At 51.6% G+C, this 19,686-nt stretch overlaps 4 protein-coding genes across 8 annotated transcripts in view; 1 reads left to right on the forward strand and 3 right to left on the reverse strand.

Moving 5' to 3' along the window:
- Positions 1–2,113: 2,113 nt before the first annotated feature.
- On the reverse strand, positions 2,114–10,487 carry LOC131579819 (ragulator complex protein LAMTOR1-like). The gene is made up of 5 exons (XM_058840258.1): positions 10,376–10,487; positions 4,236–4,381; positions 3,183–3,260; positions 2,619–2,745; positions 2,114–2,389 (listed from the first exon to the last, which is right to left on the reverse strand). Exons 1-5 carry the CDS (start codon positions 10,448–10,450, stop codon positions 2,297–2,299), a joined length of 519 nt encoding a protein of 172 aa, XP_058696241.1. The 5' UTR covers positions 10,451–10,487; the 3' UTR covers positions 2,114–2,296.
- A 426-nt stretch (positions 10,488–10,913) lies between these two features.
- LOC131579827 (transmembrane O-methyltransferase homolog) lies at positions 10,914–12,373 on the forward strand. Its single transcript, XM_058840284.1, is given in 4 exon segments — positions 10,914–11,158; positions 11,160–11,279; positions 11,639–11,851; positions 12,049–12,373. Coding segments are annotated over 4 exon segments (783 nt in total). The 5' UTR covers positions 10,914–11,029; the 3' UTR covers positions 12,370–12,373.
- Positions 12,374–12,375: 2 nt separating this feature from the next.
- Positions 12,376–13,646, reverse strand: LOC131579809 (uncharacterized). Its single transcript, XM_058840230.1, is given in 5 exon segments — positions 12,376–12,868; positions 13,010–13,117; positions 13,119–13,148; positions 13,229–13,247; positions 13,249–13,646. Coding segments are annotated over 5 exon segments (714 nt in total). The 5' UTR covers positions 13,638–13,646; the 3' UTR covers positions 12,376–12,700.
- Positions 13,647–16,254: 2,608 nt separating this feature from the next.
- Positions 16,255–19,686, reverse strand: part of LOC131579745 (nuclear mitotic apparatus protein 1-like) — a 30,282-nt gene continuing 26,850 nt past the window's right edge. Inside the window, exons 11-12 of one of the 5 annotated variants that reach the window (XM_058840163.1) lie at positions 16,728–16,838; positions 16,255–16,640 (exon numbers count right to left, since the gene is read on the reverse strand). In XM_058840163.1, the coding sequence (XP_058696146.1) occupies positions 16,500–16,640; positions 16,728–16,838 (252 nt within the window). In that variant the 3' untranslated portion in view covers positions 16,255–16,499. Of the gene's footprint in view, positions 16,641–16,704; positions 16,839–17,210; positions 19,600–19,686 lie in introns of those variants that run through there. The other 4 variants (XM_058840156.1, XM_058840147.1, XM_058840138.1 and 1 more) reach the window with 4 other exon arrangements.

Raw genomic sequence — 19,686 nt, forward strand, 5'->3', positions numbered from 1 at the left:
TAGGCATGGACTGGATTGTGGTGGTGCATGCCCCTGCCACTGCCCAGGCCCCAGCAAGATCTGAGAAACGCTTGTTAGGCCTTGGCCTTCACAAACAGCACCTGGGCTAAGCCCTTCTTGAGCTTATTGGATATATTCTGTTGCAAGGAACTAACAGATGTTTATCAAGCATCTGTTTTTTAATGAACAGACTTGGAAACTTACTTTTCTTGCCTGAGTAACAACCCAAGTGAAATCATATTTTTGTTGTTGAACCTTCAACCAGCGCAAGTTGTGGCCAGGATGGAAAATGACTGATGACCTATGAAGGTCTCTTGGGACCAAATCCAGCAAGGTCCCAGCAATCCAAAGTGAGAGCCTTTGAGCTCTCAGTTATAAGGGGCTAATGCATACTGAAGCCCACTCTTTAATAGCCCTAAAAGCTGCAGTCCAGAGTAAGTCTTTCTGAGCATTCTATTCCCAGAACATAAGAGAGCTAATGTGTATGTCTCAAACATAGGTAATTGGATTGCTGTGGAGTCACTGGAGGACTGTAGGTAATAAACAAGGACTGTTGATATTAACGTGCCATGAGAAAGTGCAAGACATGACTGAAGAAGGGGAGCAAGGTGAGAAAGGGCAGCTAAACCTAAACCCTTGGTTTTGGAAGACAGGTGTCGACTAGGGAGGCAGGAGCCTCCCTTGGAATGAAAATGTAGACCTCCCTCCGAATTATTATAAATTTGAAATCAAGGGGCTCTCAGGCAGAGATTTGGGGATAGGAATAACAGTTCTTTACCAGTGTGTATAACGAGGCACACAAACAACAATAACTACAGCATTAACAACAAAACAGAAGCAGGGACCCCGTGACAGCCTTCTCGGCCGAGACGGGAAGGGATGGAGGAGAGGCTTTGCTTCACAAACCCCTCGGGCAGTCAGTCCCGGTGCTCCTGCAGGGCTCTGAGGAACACTCAGCTGGAACAGCAGGGATGAGCTGAGATCCTGGGCCGGTGGCTGAGGTGGATCAGCAGCTCCGTGGCGGTGGCTGGCACTGCCACATGTCCTGGCAGGACAGGGGGTGAGAGGGGCCTGCAGATGAAGAAGGAGAAGAAGCATCAGCTCTGTCTGGGTGATGGCAAATTCCCTTCCCTCTGCAGCAACAGCTCCCAGCAAAGTGTCCTTCTCTGAAGCTGGAAAAGCCAGCAAAACTGTCCCCTCCCTCCCTTTTTCCTGACATCCTTCCTCCATGGGCCCAGCCAAACTCTTTGTGTTTCTCAAGCGCCTCAAGTACCAGCAGTCAGGTTTTCCCCATAACTAATGGGTAAAAATTCCACAGGTGAGACAGAACTAAAAGAAAGACACCTAACCCCCAACAAGCCTTCTGACCCATTTCCAGGAAGACCTGAAAGAGCAGACTGTACATGATAATTTGCATGGAAAATGAGAAATTCCTCTTCAGGATGGGGAAACCTATCCATAAAAAGGTACCCTGCAATTTCCATGTCAAGCGTGTAATTTACTAATAAAACTTTCTGATTATTTGCAAACCCTCTGACTTTTGACATGCCTTTTGACCATAAACATTTATGAATCTTAGGTGCTTCCTTCCCCTTAAAGGTAGGTTGTCATATATTCCCTGTCCCTTTGTTCTTGACCCTGTGGGACATGATCAAGGAGGTGACAAGGGACAGACAGATGTGCATACACCCCCACCAGGGCATGGCTCCCCCATCACATCCATGCTGTGTCCAACAGAGAGCAGTGGAGACAGGCACTGGATGAATGTGGCTTTATGTACTGTGGCAAAAAATAAAAGTAATTAAAAAAAAAACCAAAAAACACACCAAACAAAAACAAACGACCAAAAAAAGGGTCTAAACGTGTAAAAAGGAGAAGGGATGGTGTTGGAGCCAGCAGGCCTCACACAGAGCATCACATCTGCCTGGCTCCAGCCCACCTGCCATCCAGCCACCCTGGTGTGGTGCTGGATGTGCTGGCCCAGCACCACAAGGACTTCCTTGCACCAGCTGTTCCCTTTGTGCTCATCTCTGTGCAAGGCAGCATCCAGATGACAGAGCCTCTTCCCCATGCATTCCCACCCACCCACCACACACTCACAAGGAGGAGAAAGCCTCAAGCAATGCAGGTGGGCTCGACATGCCAATGATGGGCACCTTGGCATTTAGTGGGAAACAGGGTATCTGTCCAAGTTCTGTGGCAGCAGCATGGGAAGGAAGGGATATAAAGAGAAAAAAATGGGAAAAAACCCAAAACCAACCCAAAGCGGTGAAGCAGTGGTGGTGGGGGGGCAGGCTCAGGGGATGCCAATACATACAACCAGTTCTTCTTTGGTATCAACATGGATCTGTGAGAGTGCACTGGAGGCATAGGCAGCTATCCGGGACACCTGCAGGCACAAGGACATGGCTGTGTCACCGGTGGCTACTGAAACTCACGGTTATCCCAAAGAAACTGTTGCAGGTGGTTAGCCTCCGGCCCTAACGAGTCCCTAAGCCCGTCCTGGGCTTTGCCCCCACCTCCAACAAGCTGTGTCAGGGCTCTAGGCAAGCCAGGAGGGCAGCACTGCTCCTCCAGAATGAGGATGTGTCTCTGGAGCTCGCTCCAGCCCTGCTCACCTGCTGCAGGTCTGCAAAGGGGACAGGATCGCTGGCGAGCACTTGGTGTGGTTGGTTAGTCAGAGATGGCAGCAGTGGGAGCTTCTTCCAGTGCGTCAGGTTGTTGCTGAGCATGGCCAGGCGTGTGCTGTGAGGGGAGAGCAGAGAACATCAGCACCGTGCCAAGACATGGGGACACCCAGAAGATGGGTGCTGCACCCCAGGGGAGAAAGGGAGAGCAATGGTACTGCACTCCCAGCATCCGGCCCTCTTCACTCCCTGCAGCAGGAGGATGAGGGAGCTTCCCGCTCTCCCACACAAGCACCTTTCAAGCAGAAGCAGTCACATCCAGCCCCTCACCATCTTCTCAAGGGCTGGGTGAACACAGGAGCCCTTTGTCCTGGGCTCTGCTGCCTGCACTGCCATAGGCCTTCCCTGAAAAGGCTGCACCTGCTCTCTGAGATGCCGCAGCCCTTCCACATGCTGAGTTCAGTCCCCCAGGCCCAAACCCCTGGGACCTGCCCACGGACACACACAGCTGTGAAAGGGACTGTAGGCACCCCAGGGGAGAAGCGTAGGTCCCACCTGTACTGCCTGGCTCTGTCTATGTACTCATGCTGCTCCATGCCCTGGGAATCCGCGGCTGACACGTCGATGATGTTGCTGCAGAGACAAGACAGTGGATCCCACTGGAGGCTCATTGCTCCCCCTGACTTCCCTCCCCATCTCAGAGCGTCCTCTGACTGGGGCAGACAAAATCCAGCACCCGCCAGCACCCCAAAACAAACATCTCAGGGCCAAACTCGCCCAATGAATGCTGCCAGCTGGACACAAGTGTGCCAGGCTGGAGTGGCTGGCTGTTTGCCAGGAAGGAAATGCCAGGGACTGTTTGCCCACAGCTGTCCTGGGGCAGAGGCAGGCAGAGGCTGCAGGAAGCTGGGGGCTGGTCTGGGCTGTGGAGAGCTTGGCATGCAGCCACTTGGATAAAAAAGGGAACCACTGGGAGGACAATGTTCTTGGCAGATGTCCTGAGAGCCCTGGTACCGGGCCCTGGGATCACAGAGGACCTGGGCACTTGCCTGGGGCCATCCTGCAGCCCCGTTGCATGCACCCCACAGCAAAGTAGCACTCAGGGCTGCTGTGGCCCTGCGTGCTGGACACACACCAGTGGCCACTAGCTCCCCAATGTCAGGCAGGGCAGCAGAGGGGCCTACGAGCATCCCAAAGCCCTCCCAGGCAGGCTGGACACAGCCCTCTTCTCACAGTGCCCCTGTGCATTTGAGGAAAAGCCTCCTCAGAAGTGGATGCAGTGCTGCAGCCTCAACAGCCCCCCTCTCCACGTCCCCATGAACTCACTTTCATATCCAAACCCTGCCCCTATTTCCAGCCCAGCAGCTGAGGGGCTACCTCACATCTGGGGTCTTGTTTCTGTGTCCCCATGGGGCTCAAAGCTGAGGCAGGGGGCTGTCTGAGGGCAGAGGGCCATGGGGGGCTCTGCCACAGCTCCTGCCTTCCCCTCAGCACATACAGCTGATCAGTGGGGCTCACAGCCAGGCCCCCCAGCTGTGTGCCACATCCAGGGTCACCGCTGGTCCCCGAGGTGTGCTGCCTGCCCCATGGGCACAGCCTGAGGCTTACATGGCTGTTTTGGCGAGGATGGAGGACAGCATGGCCTGCTCATCAGTGCGTGCTGACGGGAGGTTGTGGTAGCTCTGCTCCGCTCCATTCAGCACCTTGTTGGGTGGGCTGGCTGCGGGCTCCAGCAGCCGCTTTGTCTCTTCCTCCTGAGCAAAAGGCAAGGGGAAAGTCAGCCCTGTCTTCCCCACACCAGCACCATTAACCCCAAGAGATGAGGCAAGTCTCACCCTTCCCTCACCTGCCAGGAGGGCTCCCTGTGCATCCCAGTGTAACCCAGAACAGCCTCAGCTCTGCCAGACACCTCTTTGCCCAATTCTTTTGCTTTTTCCCAGCTGAAGCCCCCTCAGCCACAAAGGCAGCAAGTGTGGCTGAAATCAGGCAGCACATCTGGAAAGGCCAATCCTGCAGGCAGGAGCCTGCAGCCAGCATCAACCTGCATGAAACCCCACAGTTAAATGAGGACCTACTGTGGCCCCACAGGCAGCCCACCCTGGCATAGCAGGGTGCTCACCTGAGCCAGGGGAACCCCAGCTGACACAGCCCAGGGACCTTGTGGGGTAGGGGGGTTTCCAGAGTCACAGGGCACATTGCCCCACTCACTCCAGGAGATGCAGAGCTGCAGCCGAGCCCTTGATCTTCTGGCTTGTCTGAATGGTGCTGCAGGGGCTGTGACAAAAGCCCAGTAGAGAGATCATGGGCACAAACATCCAAGAGAGCACAATCACAGAATCAGTAAAATTGGAAAAGCCCTTTGAGCCCAACCTTTCTCACAGCACCGCCAAGCCTACCACCAAACCATATCCCCAAATGCCAAGTCTACACAGCTTTTAAATCCCTCCAGGAATGGGGACAGGGTCCAGGGACTTCTGGGCAGCCTGTGCCATGGCTTGTACAACACTTTTAGGGAAATTTTCCCAAATATCTAACCTAAACCTTCCATGGCACAACCAGAGGCCCTTCCCTCCTGTCCTGTTGTTTGTGCCCTAGGAGCAGAGCCAGATCTCCACCTGGCTCCACCTCCTGTCAGGGAGTTGTGGAGAGTGAGCCGGCGTATAGAGCTCCAGCTTTTGGCGGCTGTGGTCAAAAGACTTGGCTTTGTATGGTATCCAATGAAGCCATCTGTTGTGGTGAAGCTGTTGTTTTTTCAACAAAAATTGTTGACATTTTGAACAATTTTCAAAGCTTACTGTAAAAATCCAGGTGTTATATTAATTCACTAATTGCCAAGTCAAATTGACCTGAATATTGTTTTGATGCAGAAAACTTCTGGGTTTATTGGTAAATTCTCTATCCAGGTAAAGTCAAGGCTTGGTCAGGGCCTAGGCTTTAAACTGGAAAGATGCCTCTTAACTCATTTTCAAAGCAAGGGTTTGTTTTTTTTTTTAAATAGTAGCTGTAAGATACTTACAATACAGCAAACTTTTAAAAGGCATTTGTATAAAACAAATGATCAGATGTCTTAGGTAATTGACTAATTAAACCATTCAGCAGTTAATTTAATCTGAAGTTTCTTTTATAACAAATTTTAACCATGATACATTTTCTTAGAATCAAGGTACAAAGAGCTATGTGCACTATGATAGAAAGGGGTAAAATGGCTAACAAAGATCCTCTTCAAGGTCTTTTATATGTCCATTTACACAATTAACAGATGCCAACTAAATTATTTTTCTTAGTGACCCGATGACCGATCACCTCTGTGATGCACTATGGTATTTTCTATCCTATCACTTACTACCACCCAAAAACCCCTAGGAGAAGAACATGAAGAAGAAAGGACAAGAGACAACACCCTAAATCCTCCATCTTGTCTCCTGTTTTCTAAACTACTTTTTCACCCAGTGATTTAGAAAACTTTCTAATCTACACACTTACACTTTTTCTAACTTTAACATTTGTTCTCACGTATCACCATGAAAACATGCTCATGAATTTCATGCTATATGAAATTCAGTGTTTTTCTGGATCTTAGAACTAAGTATTAGAAACAAGGGCACACACTCTGTATCTCAGACTCCAACAAAATGGGAATGTTGAACTCAGGCACTCTTTTAACAATCCTAACTGCAAAAAATTTTCAACTGTGGGACTAATTTCTTCCCTATCTTTCTTTTTCAAGGGCTACTGTTTAATTCTGTTTGTTTTCCTTTTATAAGTTTGATTAATATAGGAAGTGAATTTTTCACTCTCCTTGGTACGTTAGAGGCCCACACTCCAGGAAATACTTGATTTATTATTTCTTCACTATTTCTTCACTGTATTCTTCACTAATTTCTCCCTCTGTTTGAACAGCTGTTAACATTAAACTTAATGTGTCTATGTATTGTTCATCATTTACCTCTAGAATAACCTCCCCATTTTAAAATTTAATGTTTACTTGTAACTGTTCTAACGAGTTTCTCCGCACACTTGCTCTGCACCTCTGGTGCATTTCACTCGCTCATTCACTCACTGAACATATTCAATGACTCAACATGTCCGGACTTAGCATTCACACAAAATAGCAGCAAAACAAGGGTTCACTTGACTCAGCCCCAGAGTGGTTAGCAGGCTGCTCTATCAGCTCAGTGAGACCCCTCTGTCAGACGTGCTGTCGGCCAGGATCAATCCCTCTCCCTCTGTCTCCGGCCCCTCCTGGCCGGCTGCTTGCAAGCCCACCCAGACTGTGCTGTGCATCAAACGTCTCTGTATGACTTATCAGCAGCCTTTTTCTTTATATTTAATATATACCTTTATCCACAATGCCAGCAGGTTGTTGTCTGCCCCCATGGTGAGCAAACTGAGGTTCGGGGTCCCTCCAGGGAAGGTCCTGGGGCGTGCCAGAGAATCCGCTCCTCGGCTGCTCCCGCAGCCAGAGATCCTCCTGCCTGGCTTGCCAAAACGATATGCGAGAAGAAAACTCTATAACTCATAGAGAAAGTTATAAGAGTCGGTATGTATTTATTCAGCACTGAGGTGCATGTGGAATAGCTCCTCCAAAAATATGCAGACCCTCGGAGACTTGCCCCTCTCTTTTTATTCTCTACAAACCAGGACTACACAATATGCCTAATACATGTGCATTTCCTAACCCCACCTGTGCACATTTCATATTAAAATTAGCTCCATGTCTCTTTGCGAGTGCTCACTGCCCCTTGTTGGTCACTCTGGGGTTGTCTGGGGAGTCTTTGGGGCTGAAGTAAGTGCTCTTCCTCTCAGTTGAACTTTTCACCTTTTCTCCTTGCACATGCTCCTTTTTAGTCCTTTGACCATCTTCTGGACTTTGATGCCGTTTTTCCTGGCTTAGGGGTCCAAAGGACCCCCTTATCCTGTGGTGCCTGTGCCCTTGCATCCTGTTCGTGCATTCTAGCTCTTTACCTTACCTTGGAGCCTTGCTCTCTTCTTGTTCTCATGGGAACAGTAAGCATTTCACACGGTTTTGTCAGGCCCCCGCCTTTTAGTCAAAGCCTTTCTTGATGCTTGGTTCCAAGTTCTTAATTTCTCTGTTTCACCACTCTAGGTTGTGGAGATGTGCTAGTGGCATGGGCGTCTCTTAGGACAAGAGGAAATGCTGTGGCTTTATGCTGGCAAGTGAAAGGCACAAGAAGCAGCTGCCACTGATCTGTTTTTTTTTGCTGTCACTGATGGGGGAGACTGCCACATTTACACTGCGGTCTGCATGTGGGATGGAAGAGGGTGACTTTATAAGAAAAGTGACAAACAGGACTGGCAACTAGTGAAAGAGGCAAAAGGGGTCTCCCTTGGTCAAGACAGAGCAGGTGTAGTGAGGAAGAACATCCTCAGCAACCACCCATCCAACAGCACAGGGACAGTGACTTAGAGGAAGGCAACACTACATCAGAATTTGCCATCAGCAACCCTCAACACTTTCTGGGTTTAGCAAAAGCATTTTTGGCTACAGCCGCCTGCTTTTCCTGTACTCAGTTGAGTCCTCAGCTGCACTAGGCTGTCTTGCTCCTGGGATCTTGAAAAGGACAGTTCTCCCAGAGAAAAGGGACAAAGGTACTGGATGTCCTTAGGTTGCCTCCCCTTCTTCCCAGAGCGGACAGCCTCTCTTTGCCTCAGCAGCTACAAAAGGGAAATGCAGAGGCAATTTTTTTCCTCTGTGACACCAGAGTGCATACAGAGAGCCAGGGGCCACTTTAGCTAGCAGTACCTAGCAGTGACACACACAGACACACATCTGCTCTTCCCAGGTGGGACAGCAGCTGGACACACAGAGCTGAGCATCTAGAGCTGTGCCCCTTGAACCACATCTCTAGGTGTGCCCAGCTTGCATGTGCACCTAGGTTCACGCAGAGAGTGAGTGCACACACACACACACAGAGTTGTACATACTAATATGTGTATTGTTATATACATTGACACACATATCTTACACAGAGCTTACACGTAATCCCACAGAGAATCTGCAGCCGGCCCCAGCAGAGAAAAAAGAAACAGTGCTCTTTGGGAGGAGTTGAACTGCAGAGTTATCAATGTGTACAGTGCTGTGCACACTAGCACATCTGTATCTGTGCAAAGCGGGGTGTGTACACTTACATCTGGGCACACCAGAAAACACATGTGCATGCAGCTTCACACACTGACACACACGTACACCCCAGCACCGGTGCATGCACACAGAGCAGTGCACACTGGCACAGCGTGTGCAGACTCACACACCTTGGCACACGCGGGCAGAGTCACACACACGGGCACATGTGTGCACAGCACTTCCCAGAGCCCTTCTGGAAAGAGAGTAGGTGGACATCTACTGCCTGCTACCCTCGGTAATATTTCACCCTCTGTGCCTTTGGGATGCTGTCTTAAAGGAAAAACCAAAGAGACTGCAGTGGATTCTTGCCTCTTACCCTGCAAGGGCAGGAGGGCACAAAACTGAGCAACCTTTTGTTGTCCTGTTTTCTCTAGGGGCTTGAGTAGCACAAGGGGAGGATTCATTGCTAGTGCATAGCACACATGGCATTCCTCACCCCTTACATTAGGAGAGGAAGGGCAGTGTAGGTAACCAGATAAATGGTTGTGTTTTGTCAAGGGGCACCTCTTTCCCCTTAATTGAGGTGGGGGTACCTGTGGTCCCTATCTCTGTGGATGGTAGTTCACAGTTTCTTGGGGATCGGGTAAGGAAAGCTCTAGGCCCCTCTGCAGGGGTGACAGTGACTTTGAAACAGAGTTCATTAAGGTTTCATCTCAGATTGAAAGAGGGAAAGGTATTTTGAAATCATTGTATATGCATGGGAAAATGAATTTGAGTAGAGAACGACTCTTCTGTGTTACACTTGATCTAAAATTTGTGTAACACAAAGAAAAAGGTAGGAAGTGGCAAGAGAAAGCAGGAAAACACAGCATATCCTACACCAGTGTTTTTCTGGAATCCAGGATTTTCTGTTTGGATGGAGTGCAGAGTAACTTTCCTTCGAGATTCAGGACTGAGAGGTCAGAGCTAGAAGGGCTGTTCAGTGAGAAGTCTCTTTTCTCTGATGTGTACCGAGATTTTCTATTTTTATATGGCAGGTTAAAACTTGACACATTCACTCTTCATTTGACTCACACCACTGCCAGTACACATGCTCAATCTCCATCCCAGTCCACTCTATCACACAATATTGCATACTTTTGGTGTTGGGATCATATCTCCACCGGGTTAGTTTTCTTGAGGGCAATCTGGGGGTATACTTGTTGACATCTCTTCACTTCCTCCTTCTCTCCTTGCGGACTTCTTCCTCGCTCCCAGTCCCATCCCAATCAGCCAAACACAGACCATCCCAACAAGGCCACCTCCTTAATTAGCCAACAACAGACCCTCTAAGCAAGGCCCGCCTTCCCAAGCAGCTGGAAGAGGAAGGAAGGAAAAGGAAGGAAAGGGAAGGAAAGGGAAGGAAAGGGAAGGAAAGGGAAGGAAAGGGAAGGAAAGGGAAGGAAAGGGAAGGAAAGGGAAGGAAAGGGAAGGAAAGGGAAGGAAAGGGAAGGAAAGGGAAGGAAAGGGAAGGAAAGGGAAGGAAAGGGAAGGAAAGGGAAGGAAAGGGAAGGAAAGGGAAGGAAAGGGAAGGAAAGGGAAGGAAAGGGAAGGAAAGGGAAGGAAAGGGAAGGAAAGGGAAGGAAAGGGAAGGAAAGAAGGAAGGATGCCGAAAGCTACCCACCTGCTCCCTCCCCGTGATCGGGCAGCTTTGTGCTGGGGGATTGCAGAGAAGCCGTCGTGTTTCGGCGTCCCTCATGCAATTTCCGAGGCTTTGGTATAACCAAGCCCGTTCCCGACCCTCAGCGGAGCCGTACGCAAACTGCGTTCCGCCGCCGCCGCTGGGTTAGCGAGCTCTGCGGTTTCCGAGACCCCCCCCACAACTAAAACAGCTTCTGTCTTAGTTCTGTCTGTAAAGGCAGCGCGGTGCGCAGCTTTAGCACCGCCGCCTCTGAGTTAGCAAGCTCTGGGAGTTTCTGTGCTGGGTCCCCGCTGGCTGCTACCCAGCGCTCCCGGCCGCGCTCACACGGCGCCCCCGCGGTCTCCGCTCGGGAAACACCGTCCGCGGTCCCCGCTCACCGCTACCCCCAGGGTCCCCCGCGGTCCGCCCCTGCTCTGGCACCTGTGCGTGATCCGGCCAGCCCTGGCGGATGCCGCCGCACTCAGCACCTCCCAGTCCCGGCAGAACCCAGCAGCGGTCCTCGCTCCCCGCTGCCTGGCGGTTCCGGCTGCCGGCAGCCTCACGCTGCCGCTCTTTCTGCCCCTCTTTTCTACTTCCTTTTCTAACTAACAAATCAACTCAGCAACTGTGCAAAGATCACAGCCTCGCTCGCTTGTGATGGTGTCTCCGGCGATTGCCCTGGCCTTCCTCCCCTTCATTGTCACCCTGCTGATCCGGTACCGGCACTACCTGCTGCTGCTGTACCGGGCAGTGCTGGTGGCCTGGCTGCAGGACCGGCTCACCGGGCTTCACCTCGCGGGAGCAGCGTGCCTTCCAGTACCTGCTGGCCCACGCCATCCCTGGGGACCCCCACCACATCCTCCAGACCTTGGACCAGAGGTGCTACCACTGTGAGCACCTCAGCTGAGTGGGGCCTGACTAAGGTGAATGCCACCCTTGTGTGCTCACCCCACGTGGGGCATGGCACTGGGCTCAGCCATGGCACCACTGGCACGGCCGTGACACCACTGACGTGGCTGGGACAGTGTTGGTGTGGTGCCAGCACCATTGGCATGGCGGTGGCATTGTTGATATAGCCATAGTACCACTGGCATGATTGTGGCACCATTGCCACGGCCATCGCACTGCCAGCACAGCCACGGCACTGCTGGTGTGGCATCACTGACCTGGCTGTGGCATTTCCTCCATCCCTCTGGGCACTGGGAACCGCTTGGCACCTTGGCCCTGCCCAGGGCTGGGGTGGCACAGGCGTGGGGGTGCTGAGAGGCTCGTGCCACGTCAGGGCGGATCGTGGAGCGGGTGCTGTTGGAGCGGGCACCACTGCGGGTGCTGGAGCTGGGCACGTACTGTGGCTATGGCACCGTGCTGCTGGCACAGGGGCTGCCCCCAGGTGCCCGCCTCTACACCATCGAGGGGGACCCCCGGCATGCCGCCGTGGCCGAGAAGGTCATCCGCCTGGCTGGCTTCAGTGAGCAGACGGTGAGCATCCGGGATCTGGGACAAAGCCCAGCTCTGCAGCCAAAACCGGGCAGGAGACGGATGGGGGTCCTTGACCGCTGTGGCAGGGACTGCAGAACCTGCAGGGTAGTATATGTGGGAATGGAAAGGTCCTCTTCCATCTGGACCTCTCACCACCTTGACACCCTGCCTCAGCAACTGAGGGTCCTGCAGCACAGGTGGAGCTGATCATGGGCCCCTCGGAGGAGGTGATACCCCGCCTGCGGGAGAAGCACGGCTTGACGAATGCCAACTTGGTCTTCATGGATCACTGCAAACGCTGCTACCTGCGGGACCTACGGCTGCTGGAGAGCCACCAGCTGCTGGCTGAGGGGGCCACCATCCTGGCTGATAATGTCCTCTTCCCTGGGGCACCCCACTTCCCGCAGTACGCCAAGACCTGTGGCAAGTACCACAGCAAGGTGCACCGCGCCAGCCTGGAGTACTTCCGCGCCATTCCTGATGGGATCGCCGAGCTGCGCTACACCGGCACCCACTGAGCGAGCAAGGAGCTCCTGCCTTGTGGTGGCCACGGTTACCGGCAGGGTGCCAGGTCCCCAACCCCCATCTCAGCCTCAACATGGGCTCTGGAGGAAACGCAGTGGCTGCTGTGGTCTGTGGTGGGGTGCAGTGGGTGGGGAGGGGGCTCATTCCCTGTAGTGCTCCTGCCTGCACTGCACAGGGAGGTCTGCCAGGCACACCAGTGGATGGTGGGGGGCAGCCCCTGCCTGCCCTGGTGGCCTCAGACACCAGATTTGGGGGTGTTTTCTTGAAAACTGAGTTGATTAGAAAAGATGTGTCAGCTCTAATGTGTCAGGTGGCAGTCTCCCCTCAGAACCCCTCTGCCCCACACAGCACCCACAGCAGGAGGTGCTTCACTGAACTGTCCCCCAGAGCCATGGGGAGCAAAGGCTCTCCCCCAGCCTCTGGTTTGGCGTGGGTGTGGCAGAAGCAGATCATCCACTGGTCCTGATCCTGTTCTGTCCCCTCCATATCCACCTAGGAAAGAAAGAGGTTTGAGATCTCCCACCAGAGCAAGAACCCCGCAGAGGGAGTGAAGGAGAGAAGACGGGCCCTGGTACTCATGCTCAGGGTCCCACACACTTCACATCCCCTGCTTTGGGGTCTCATGCTACTTACCTTATTGATCTCCCCATCATCAGGAGACCCATTAGAATCATTCATCTCATCCATATCCTGCATGTCCATATCATCTTCTGAGTTCTCTTCGCTGTCTTCATCATCTTCCATCATCCTCCTCCTCCTCCTCATCATAGTGCTGTGGCACAACAGCTCCTGCAACCCCCTCTGCCCCTCAAGCCCTGCGGCAGCCCCTCACTTCCCTACCCACACACCCACCTCGGACGCTGGCTTTCCTATTGTCCTTTTCAGCAATGCTCTGGAGCTGGGGAAGGCAGAGAGGCGGGTGAGCACCCTGACAGCTCCATGGTACCCCAGCAAACAGGGCCCTTGGGCTCAGCTGCTGCCTTTTGTCGCTTCCTGACCACGTCCAACTGCAGCCCGAGTCCTGCTGCCTCCCTGGCAGCCCCCAGCCAAGCAGGGAAGAGCAGCTACAGACACCTGCCCGAGCACCCTGGCTCCAGGCAGGGTCCCAGTGCCACTCGGGGGCTGAGAGAGTTCCAGGTGTCCCCTTGTGTGGCAGGAGGAGCTCAGACACAAAACTTATGCATTTCTTTATCAAAAAAGAACCAAATCTGAGACATCTGATCAGCCAGATGAACTGTTCTTCCCTCATACTCAGGGGCATTGCAGCGTCAAACCAGGCTCACAGCACAAACACTTGTCACTTCCCAGGATCAGAAATCGCTCCTCGCCTCCCTCGGGAGATTAGTTAATTGAGCTGGTGCGGGAGCCTCGGTTCAGCAGCAGCTTATTAATTAACCCCCACACAGCAAACGGGGAGCTCCGGTATGACACACGGATGATGGACACGAGAGCAGCGGTGCCCGAGCCGGCAACACCGGCACAGGACGCTGAAGCACAGGCACGGTCGGTGAACAGGCGGGGGAGGGATGCACCGGAGGAGCCCGGTGTGCCGGGACGCGCAGGAACCCCCACCCGGGCACTGAAACGAGCACCGCGGCCGTGCCCGCTGGAGGAGCGGGGGCCGCTCCCCGGCCCCGAACCCGTTCCCGGCCTCCGGATACCCGGCCCCGCATCTCCTCCCGCCCCGGTGCCGGAAGTGGCGGCCAAGCCGGAAGCAGTGGCAACGCACGGAGCATGCGCAGAGGGCGGGCGGTTATGTCTGGGGCGGCCAGGCCTACAAGGTAAAGAATGGGCGGGGCGGTGCCTGATTGACAGGTGGTGGGCGGGGCCCCGCGCCTCCGGGGCTGGAGCGTTCATGACCACCCCCAGAGATGGCTGTGACCCGAGTGAGGGGATATCTGTGACTAATGGCGGGTATGTGACCCCCACGGGTACCAGTGAGCCCAGGGGGAGGTATCTGTGATCCTCATGGGGTATCTGCTCCTTTGGGGGCAGCTGGCAGCCATGGCTGGGGGTCTCTGTCATCTGTGCTGTGAGGGCGGTATCTGCGACCCCACTAGGGTGTGTCTTCCCCCCTCCTCAGGGCACCTGTGACCCCCGGGGCATGTCTGGCTCCCCCATCATGGGTGATCTTGGAAGTATCTGCATCTTCAGGGTATCTTCCCTCCCTCCTCGAGGCATGTCCCACACTGGAGAGTTTCTGTCCTTCCTGAGCCACAGGTGACTGCTCTCCCCCAGGGCATCTGGTCCCCCCTCCATGGCGCATCTGTGATCTCCTGCAGTACCTGTAATTCCATAAGGGGTATTTGCCTCTACCCTGTGGCCATCGGTGACCCCACAAGGGTACCTCTCCCCACCAGCAATATCTCTTACCCACTGCAGTGCTCCCCCCCGGTCACTCACAGGGACCCTGTGGTGTTGGGGGGCCAGGTCCTGCCCCTTGTGTTGGTGTCAGGGAATCAAGCCACTGCCCACAGGAGGGAAGGAAAAACAGCCACAGGTGGATTTTGGCTCTTGCTGGCCCCAGCCTGGCGCCAGGAGGATGAATCCCAGCTGCATGCGGGGCAGTTGGAAGGCCAGGATGGGCACAAGTGTCAGTCCAGGATGCAGCAGGGTGCCAGGGAAGGGTGCACTGCCTCCTCCATGCCCTCAGTGCTGTCCAATCTGCCACTGTGATCAGTGGCCAAGGGTTGCACCAGGACATTTGAGACTGAGCTGTGCTCATCCCACAGCACCTGGAGCCCAGCTGCCACCCAGGTAAGAGTCCCAACCCCTGGCACCCCCCCCAGGTAAGATCCCTGACCCCACTGTTGGTGGCAGTGACCATGTGCTGCCACGCTTCCACACGCTCAGCCTTGTGCCATTCTGCTCCCTTGGACAGAACACCTTTTTCTCACCCTGCAGGAGATGCTCTCTTCACAACCAATTCATGTTGTGAGGGGGCTGCAGAGCCACCAGCACCCTGGGAGCAGTATTCCCACAGGACCTGACAGTTACACAGCTTCTCCCCTTGTGCTCCACCAGGTGCACACCAAGCCCTGCTACCACTCCCCTTTCCAGCAGGACAGGGGAGAGAAAAATATGATGGAAAAGAACTAGTAGGTTGAGGTAAGGCAATTTACTAAATTAACAAATAGCCAGGAGGCTTCTGGCTGTTGCACCCTGCTTGCAGTTGGGGTGTCCCCCAGCTGGGCGGGGGGCTATGGGGGAGCTACCAGAGGGGCACCCACCACTCCCCAGGCCCCCTGACCTTGTCCTGCAGGGCAGCATGCAGGTCCTTCTCCAACTGTCGCTGCTTCTCCTGAAACTGTGCCATGGCAGTGTTGTGCTCTTCCAAGAGCTCATCATGGGCTCGCTGCAGCTGGACCATGTTGCTGGCAAACTCCCGCAGCTGCCAAGTGAAAATCCACCCAGTCCAGAAGAGGACTAACAAAGGATTGTCCCTTAAAACCCTACTACATAGTCATAAATTCTCATACATAATTCAGACATTCTTCTTAAGTTTTAGATGTTCCTTTGTTTAGTTTTTAACTTGCCCCCTTCCAATAGATTAATCTTCTTGTTGCCACTGGGTTTTACACTCTATGATAATGGGTTCAAGAAATTCCTCCCTTGGAGGGCTTAGGGGACTGCTGTCTTATCTTGTCTAGATGATCTAAGAATGCAGGGGGGTGGTCTCTGACTATCTTTTCAGTCTCTGGGTTATATAAACAAAAGTAGTTTGTGCTTTAATATCATGTTATAGCCTAACATATATATGTATTATACCACTATTTCTAAGTTTCATCAATAACAAATAAAAGAAACTATATTAATACAACAAAGTTTTCTAACTTTATACATATAACATTCATTTTAATATTTGCGAAAAGCCAATACAATAATATACACTTATTACAATAGGAAAGAAAAAACACTTTATTTTTCTGACTCCAGTAGTTATAGAATCTTGACAATGACCAGGGATTGGATAATTAAGTTACCACCTCCCCAAGCACACTGGTCAGTAGGAACGTCCATCAAAAGACATTTCTGTGAAGGAATGCGTAAACATCTATGTTTACAGTTACTTTCCTGGGAAAGTAACTACAACTATGAAAAACAAGATCAGAAGGCTTAATTTTCAGGGTGACAAACGGCGGGTGCCACTGCTGCTGGAGGGTGTGGAAGTGTTCTTCCGGGTGACTGCCCGGCCCAGCAGGCGCCTCCCCAGAGGCCTGGTGGTGTTGAGGATGCTGAATGCCATCAACTGGTGCCTCTGAGCCTACAGAGGAAGGGCAGGACCATTAACTCAGGGTGGGACAGGATGGAGGGGTCCCTCCTGATCCCTCTTTTTCCCTCTGAAGCTTACCTGTGTGGCTGGGGCTGGCTGCTTGCTCTCTTGACTGACCTGGGAGCCGCTCTGTTCACTGCGATCCTGGGTGGTCTGGGGCCGGGGGAAGCAGCTGGTTGGCTTCTTGGACTGGAAAACAGGGGGAGCAGCTAGTGCTGTCATCTGTGGGTCACCCTGCTGTGGGGCTGGCTGCAATAAGGGAACTGAGGGGCTGCAGGGGTAGCAGTGATGGGGGTGAGGGTAGCAGTGCCCAGGGAAGGCAGAAGGCTCAGCCCTTCACCTCTGGAATGGCCTTCTTGCTAGCACTAGGAGCATCACAAGTACTGGACACACCACTGTGTGGTGCAACACTGCTAAGAACACTGGGCACTGGGATCCAGGATTAGTGGGAACATGTGGCCATTGGGGGTGTTACCCACAGGGCCACAGCAGCTCCCTCAAAACTTGGAACACCTGTTGTTCCCAGTAGGGTGCTGTGATGGGGCACTGGGCTGAGCTCACCGGGGGGGTGTCAGGGTCCTGGTGAGTCTCTGAGAGGTGCTTCTGCTGCTGCTGGGTAGTGATGCTGCTGGCCTGGGGCGGGATGAGAAAGTTTGCTTTCTGAGTGTTTTGTGCCTTTAATTTTCCTATGCTTGTTTTAAGGATTGCCTGTGTGCTCTCCCTGTGGTCACAGGCAGAGACCACCCTCCTTCCTGCTCTCTCTGGTGTTGGAGGGGCCGGGATGGTGACCTGCAGGGGTTTGGAAAGCAGCAGCTTAGGTTTCTTGGTCCAGGCTCCCTTTCCCCCTCCTGCCGTGGCAGCCTCTGGTCTAAGATCAGCACAGCTCGTTGGGAGATGGGTGCTGCTTCCCCCTGCTCCCAGAAGCGGCTCCACCGAGAGAACTGCGGCTTTGTCCCCCCTCCCCTTCCCCAGGGAGCACTGATATATTAATTACAGAATGTGAATCTACTGACATGATATTGTTGATAAGTTGCAGTTTAAAGATTCATTTGGTTTTTACACCATGATTTTTAGGAATCTTGTTTTAAAATCATGTCATGTAAGAGATTCTTTTCCAGTTAGAGTAGGCACTGGTCACACCTAACTCCTTCTGAACAGGAATCACCAAAAAAACCCCAGATATTTCTGCTTGCAGTTTCTAAGCAGAGGGAAAAAAAAAAAAAAGAAAAAAAAGGGGAATGATGAATTTGAACAAGGTATCTATGTATTAGAAGTTTGAAAAATGAATTATCAAATCTAAATTTTGATTGACTAAAACCAGCAAAGTCTAACTAATTTATTAACTTGAGAGAAGGTATGCCTGTGTTTTATTATCAGCAGGTTCAAAGCAGTCACATCAAAACTCCACCTTCAAGGAGGGAAAAAGGACACATGTTTCAATACTCAAGAATACATCTAGTGATGCTAAACATCAACATCTTCAGCTGATGGACTTTTCCCTGAGTTTCATTTATTTGGACTCTAAGCCAACAATTATTAATTTACCAAAAAAAAAAAAAACCCCAACCTAATTGTATCTCATGTAATATCTCACATGCTTTTGGTTTGTTTGTAGTTACCAAGGGCTGTGGTTTTACTTTGTGGTAATTGGGATCATGTAGATCTTTGAGAATCAAGTTCATCAAGCAAATTCCTTCATTGATATTAATGTTTTCAATTCAAATTATCATCCTACAGGTATCATTAGCAAAACTGAGCAAGCACTGGTCCAATCCTGCACAAAGCCCAAACAACTCATTCTGGTATTTTCATCACACTTTCTGCAAAGAAGAGAAGTGTAAGTGCAAATACCATCCCCTGCCAAAAAAAAAAAAAAAAAAAAAAAGAAAAAAAAAAGCAGCAGCACCGATGCTGTTATGCTGTCTGAATTAATTGCTGATTTGAAACAATTTGAAAATTGTTCTTACAATATAGCAGGAAAACTTTTAATGAAGCTTTGCTAACAGCGAATAGTGCTCCTCTGCAAAATATGCTGCAAAATCTAGGGCAGATTGCTTATCTCCCCAGCCACAAATTATTGAAATTGGCAAAATCAACCAATTTGTCATTGCAGCCAAAAATAGCTGGATGCCAGTGCAAAGACCACTGTCTTTTACTGACAGCTCGGGAAAACAGGAAAAGCTATTGATACGGGCAAAGATGAAGCTGATTATTGGAAAAATTTTCCTGCACAGAGTCACTCCGATTTACCAAGTTTAACTCACTCCTTGCAAGAATGAACAAGACTTAATATGCAATATTAATATAAAAATATGCATGAAGGATTCAATAACATGTGCCAGAGAATCTCCCTGCCCATTCTAAGGCAGTGTGCAATTAAGGTTCCCTCTGGTAATCAAGTTACTGAAGGACCTCTGATGTGTTTGTTCTCTTTCCTGCAAGGGCCCTGAAGATTACAAATGCTGCCTTTCTGCCCTAAAACAAAAAAGGGGAATTATGGATGCTGAAAGCATGCAGGGAACAGAGCCTGTGTGAAACTGAGTCACAGAGGCTTCTCACTCTAGCCTGAGAAAGCATAAGGAAAAACCCAAACAGTCCTTGGTAAAGGACAACAATCTTTGCAGGTGTTGTTCAGGAAAGAGTCAAGGGGTGGTGTTCCACTTAACCAACGATGGTGATGTGTGGCTTTAATGACCAATGAGAGTTTTACCTCTCGGACATTCACGAACCTGTCTATAAAAGAAGATCAAAAATTATAAACTTTGCTTTCTTGGACAATGCAGCTAAGAGTCATGCCGTGCTTCTTGGTGTTCCTAATATAGTGTGACAGAGGTTGACTTTTCTCTTTGCTTATGCACACAAATTTTCACTTTTCCTTTTTTGATTTAGTAAATTACCTTACCTCAACCTACTAGTTCTTTTCCGTCTTATTTTTCTCTCCCCTGTCCTGCTGGAAAGGGAAGTGATAGCAGGGCTTGGTGGGCACCTGGTGCCCAGCCAAGATCAGACTGCTACAGGGACAAAACATGCACCCCCC

Source organism: Poecile atricapillus, chromosome 1 (genome assembly GCF_030490865.1).
Source record: "Poecile atricapillus isolate bPoeAtr1 chromosome 1, bPoeAtr1.hap1, whole genome shotgun sequence".
NCBI classification, from domain to species: Eukaryota; Metazoa; Chordata; class Aves; order Passeriformes; family Paridae; genus Poecile; species Poecile atricapillus.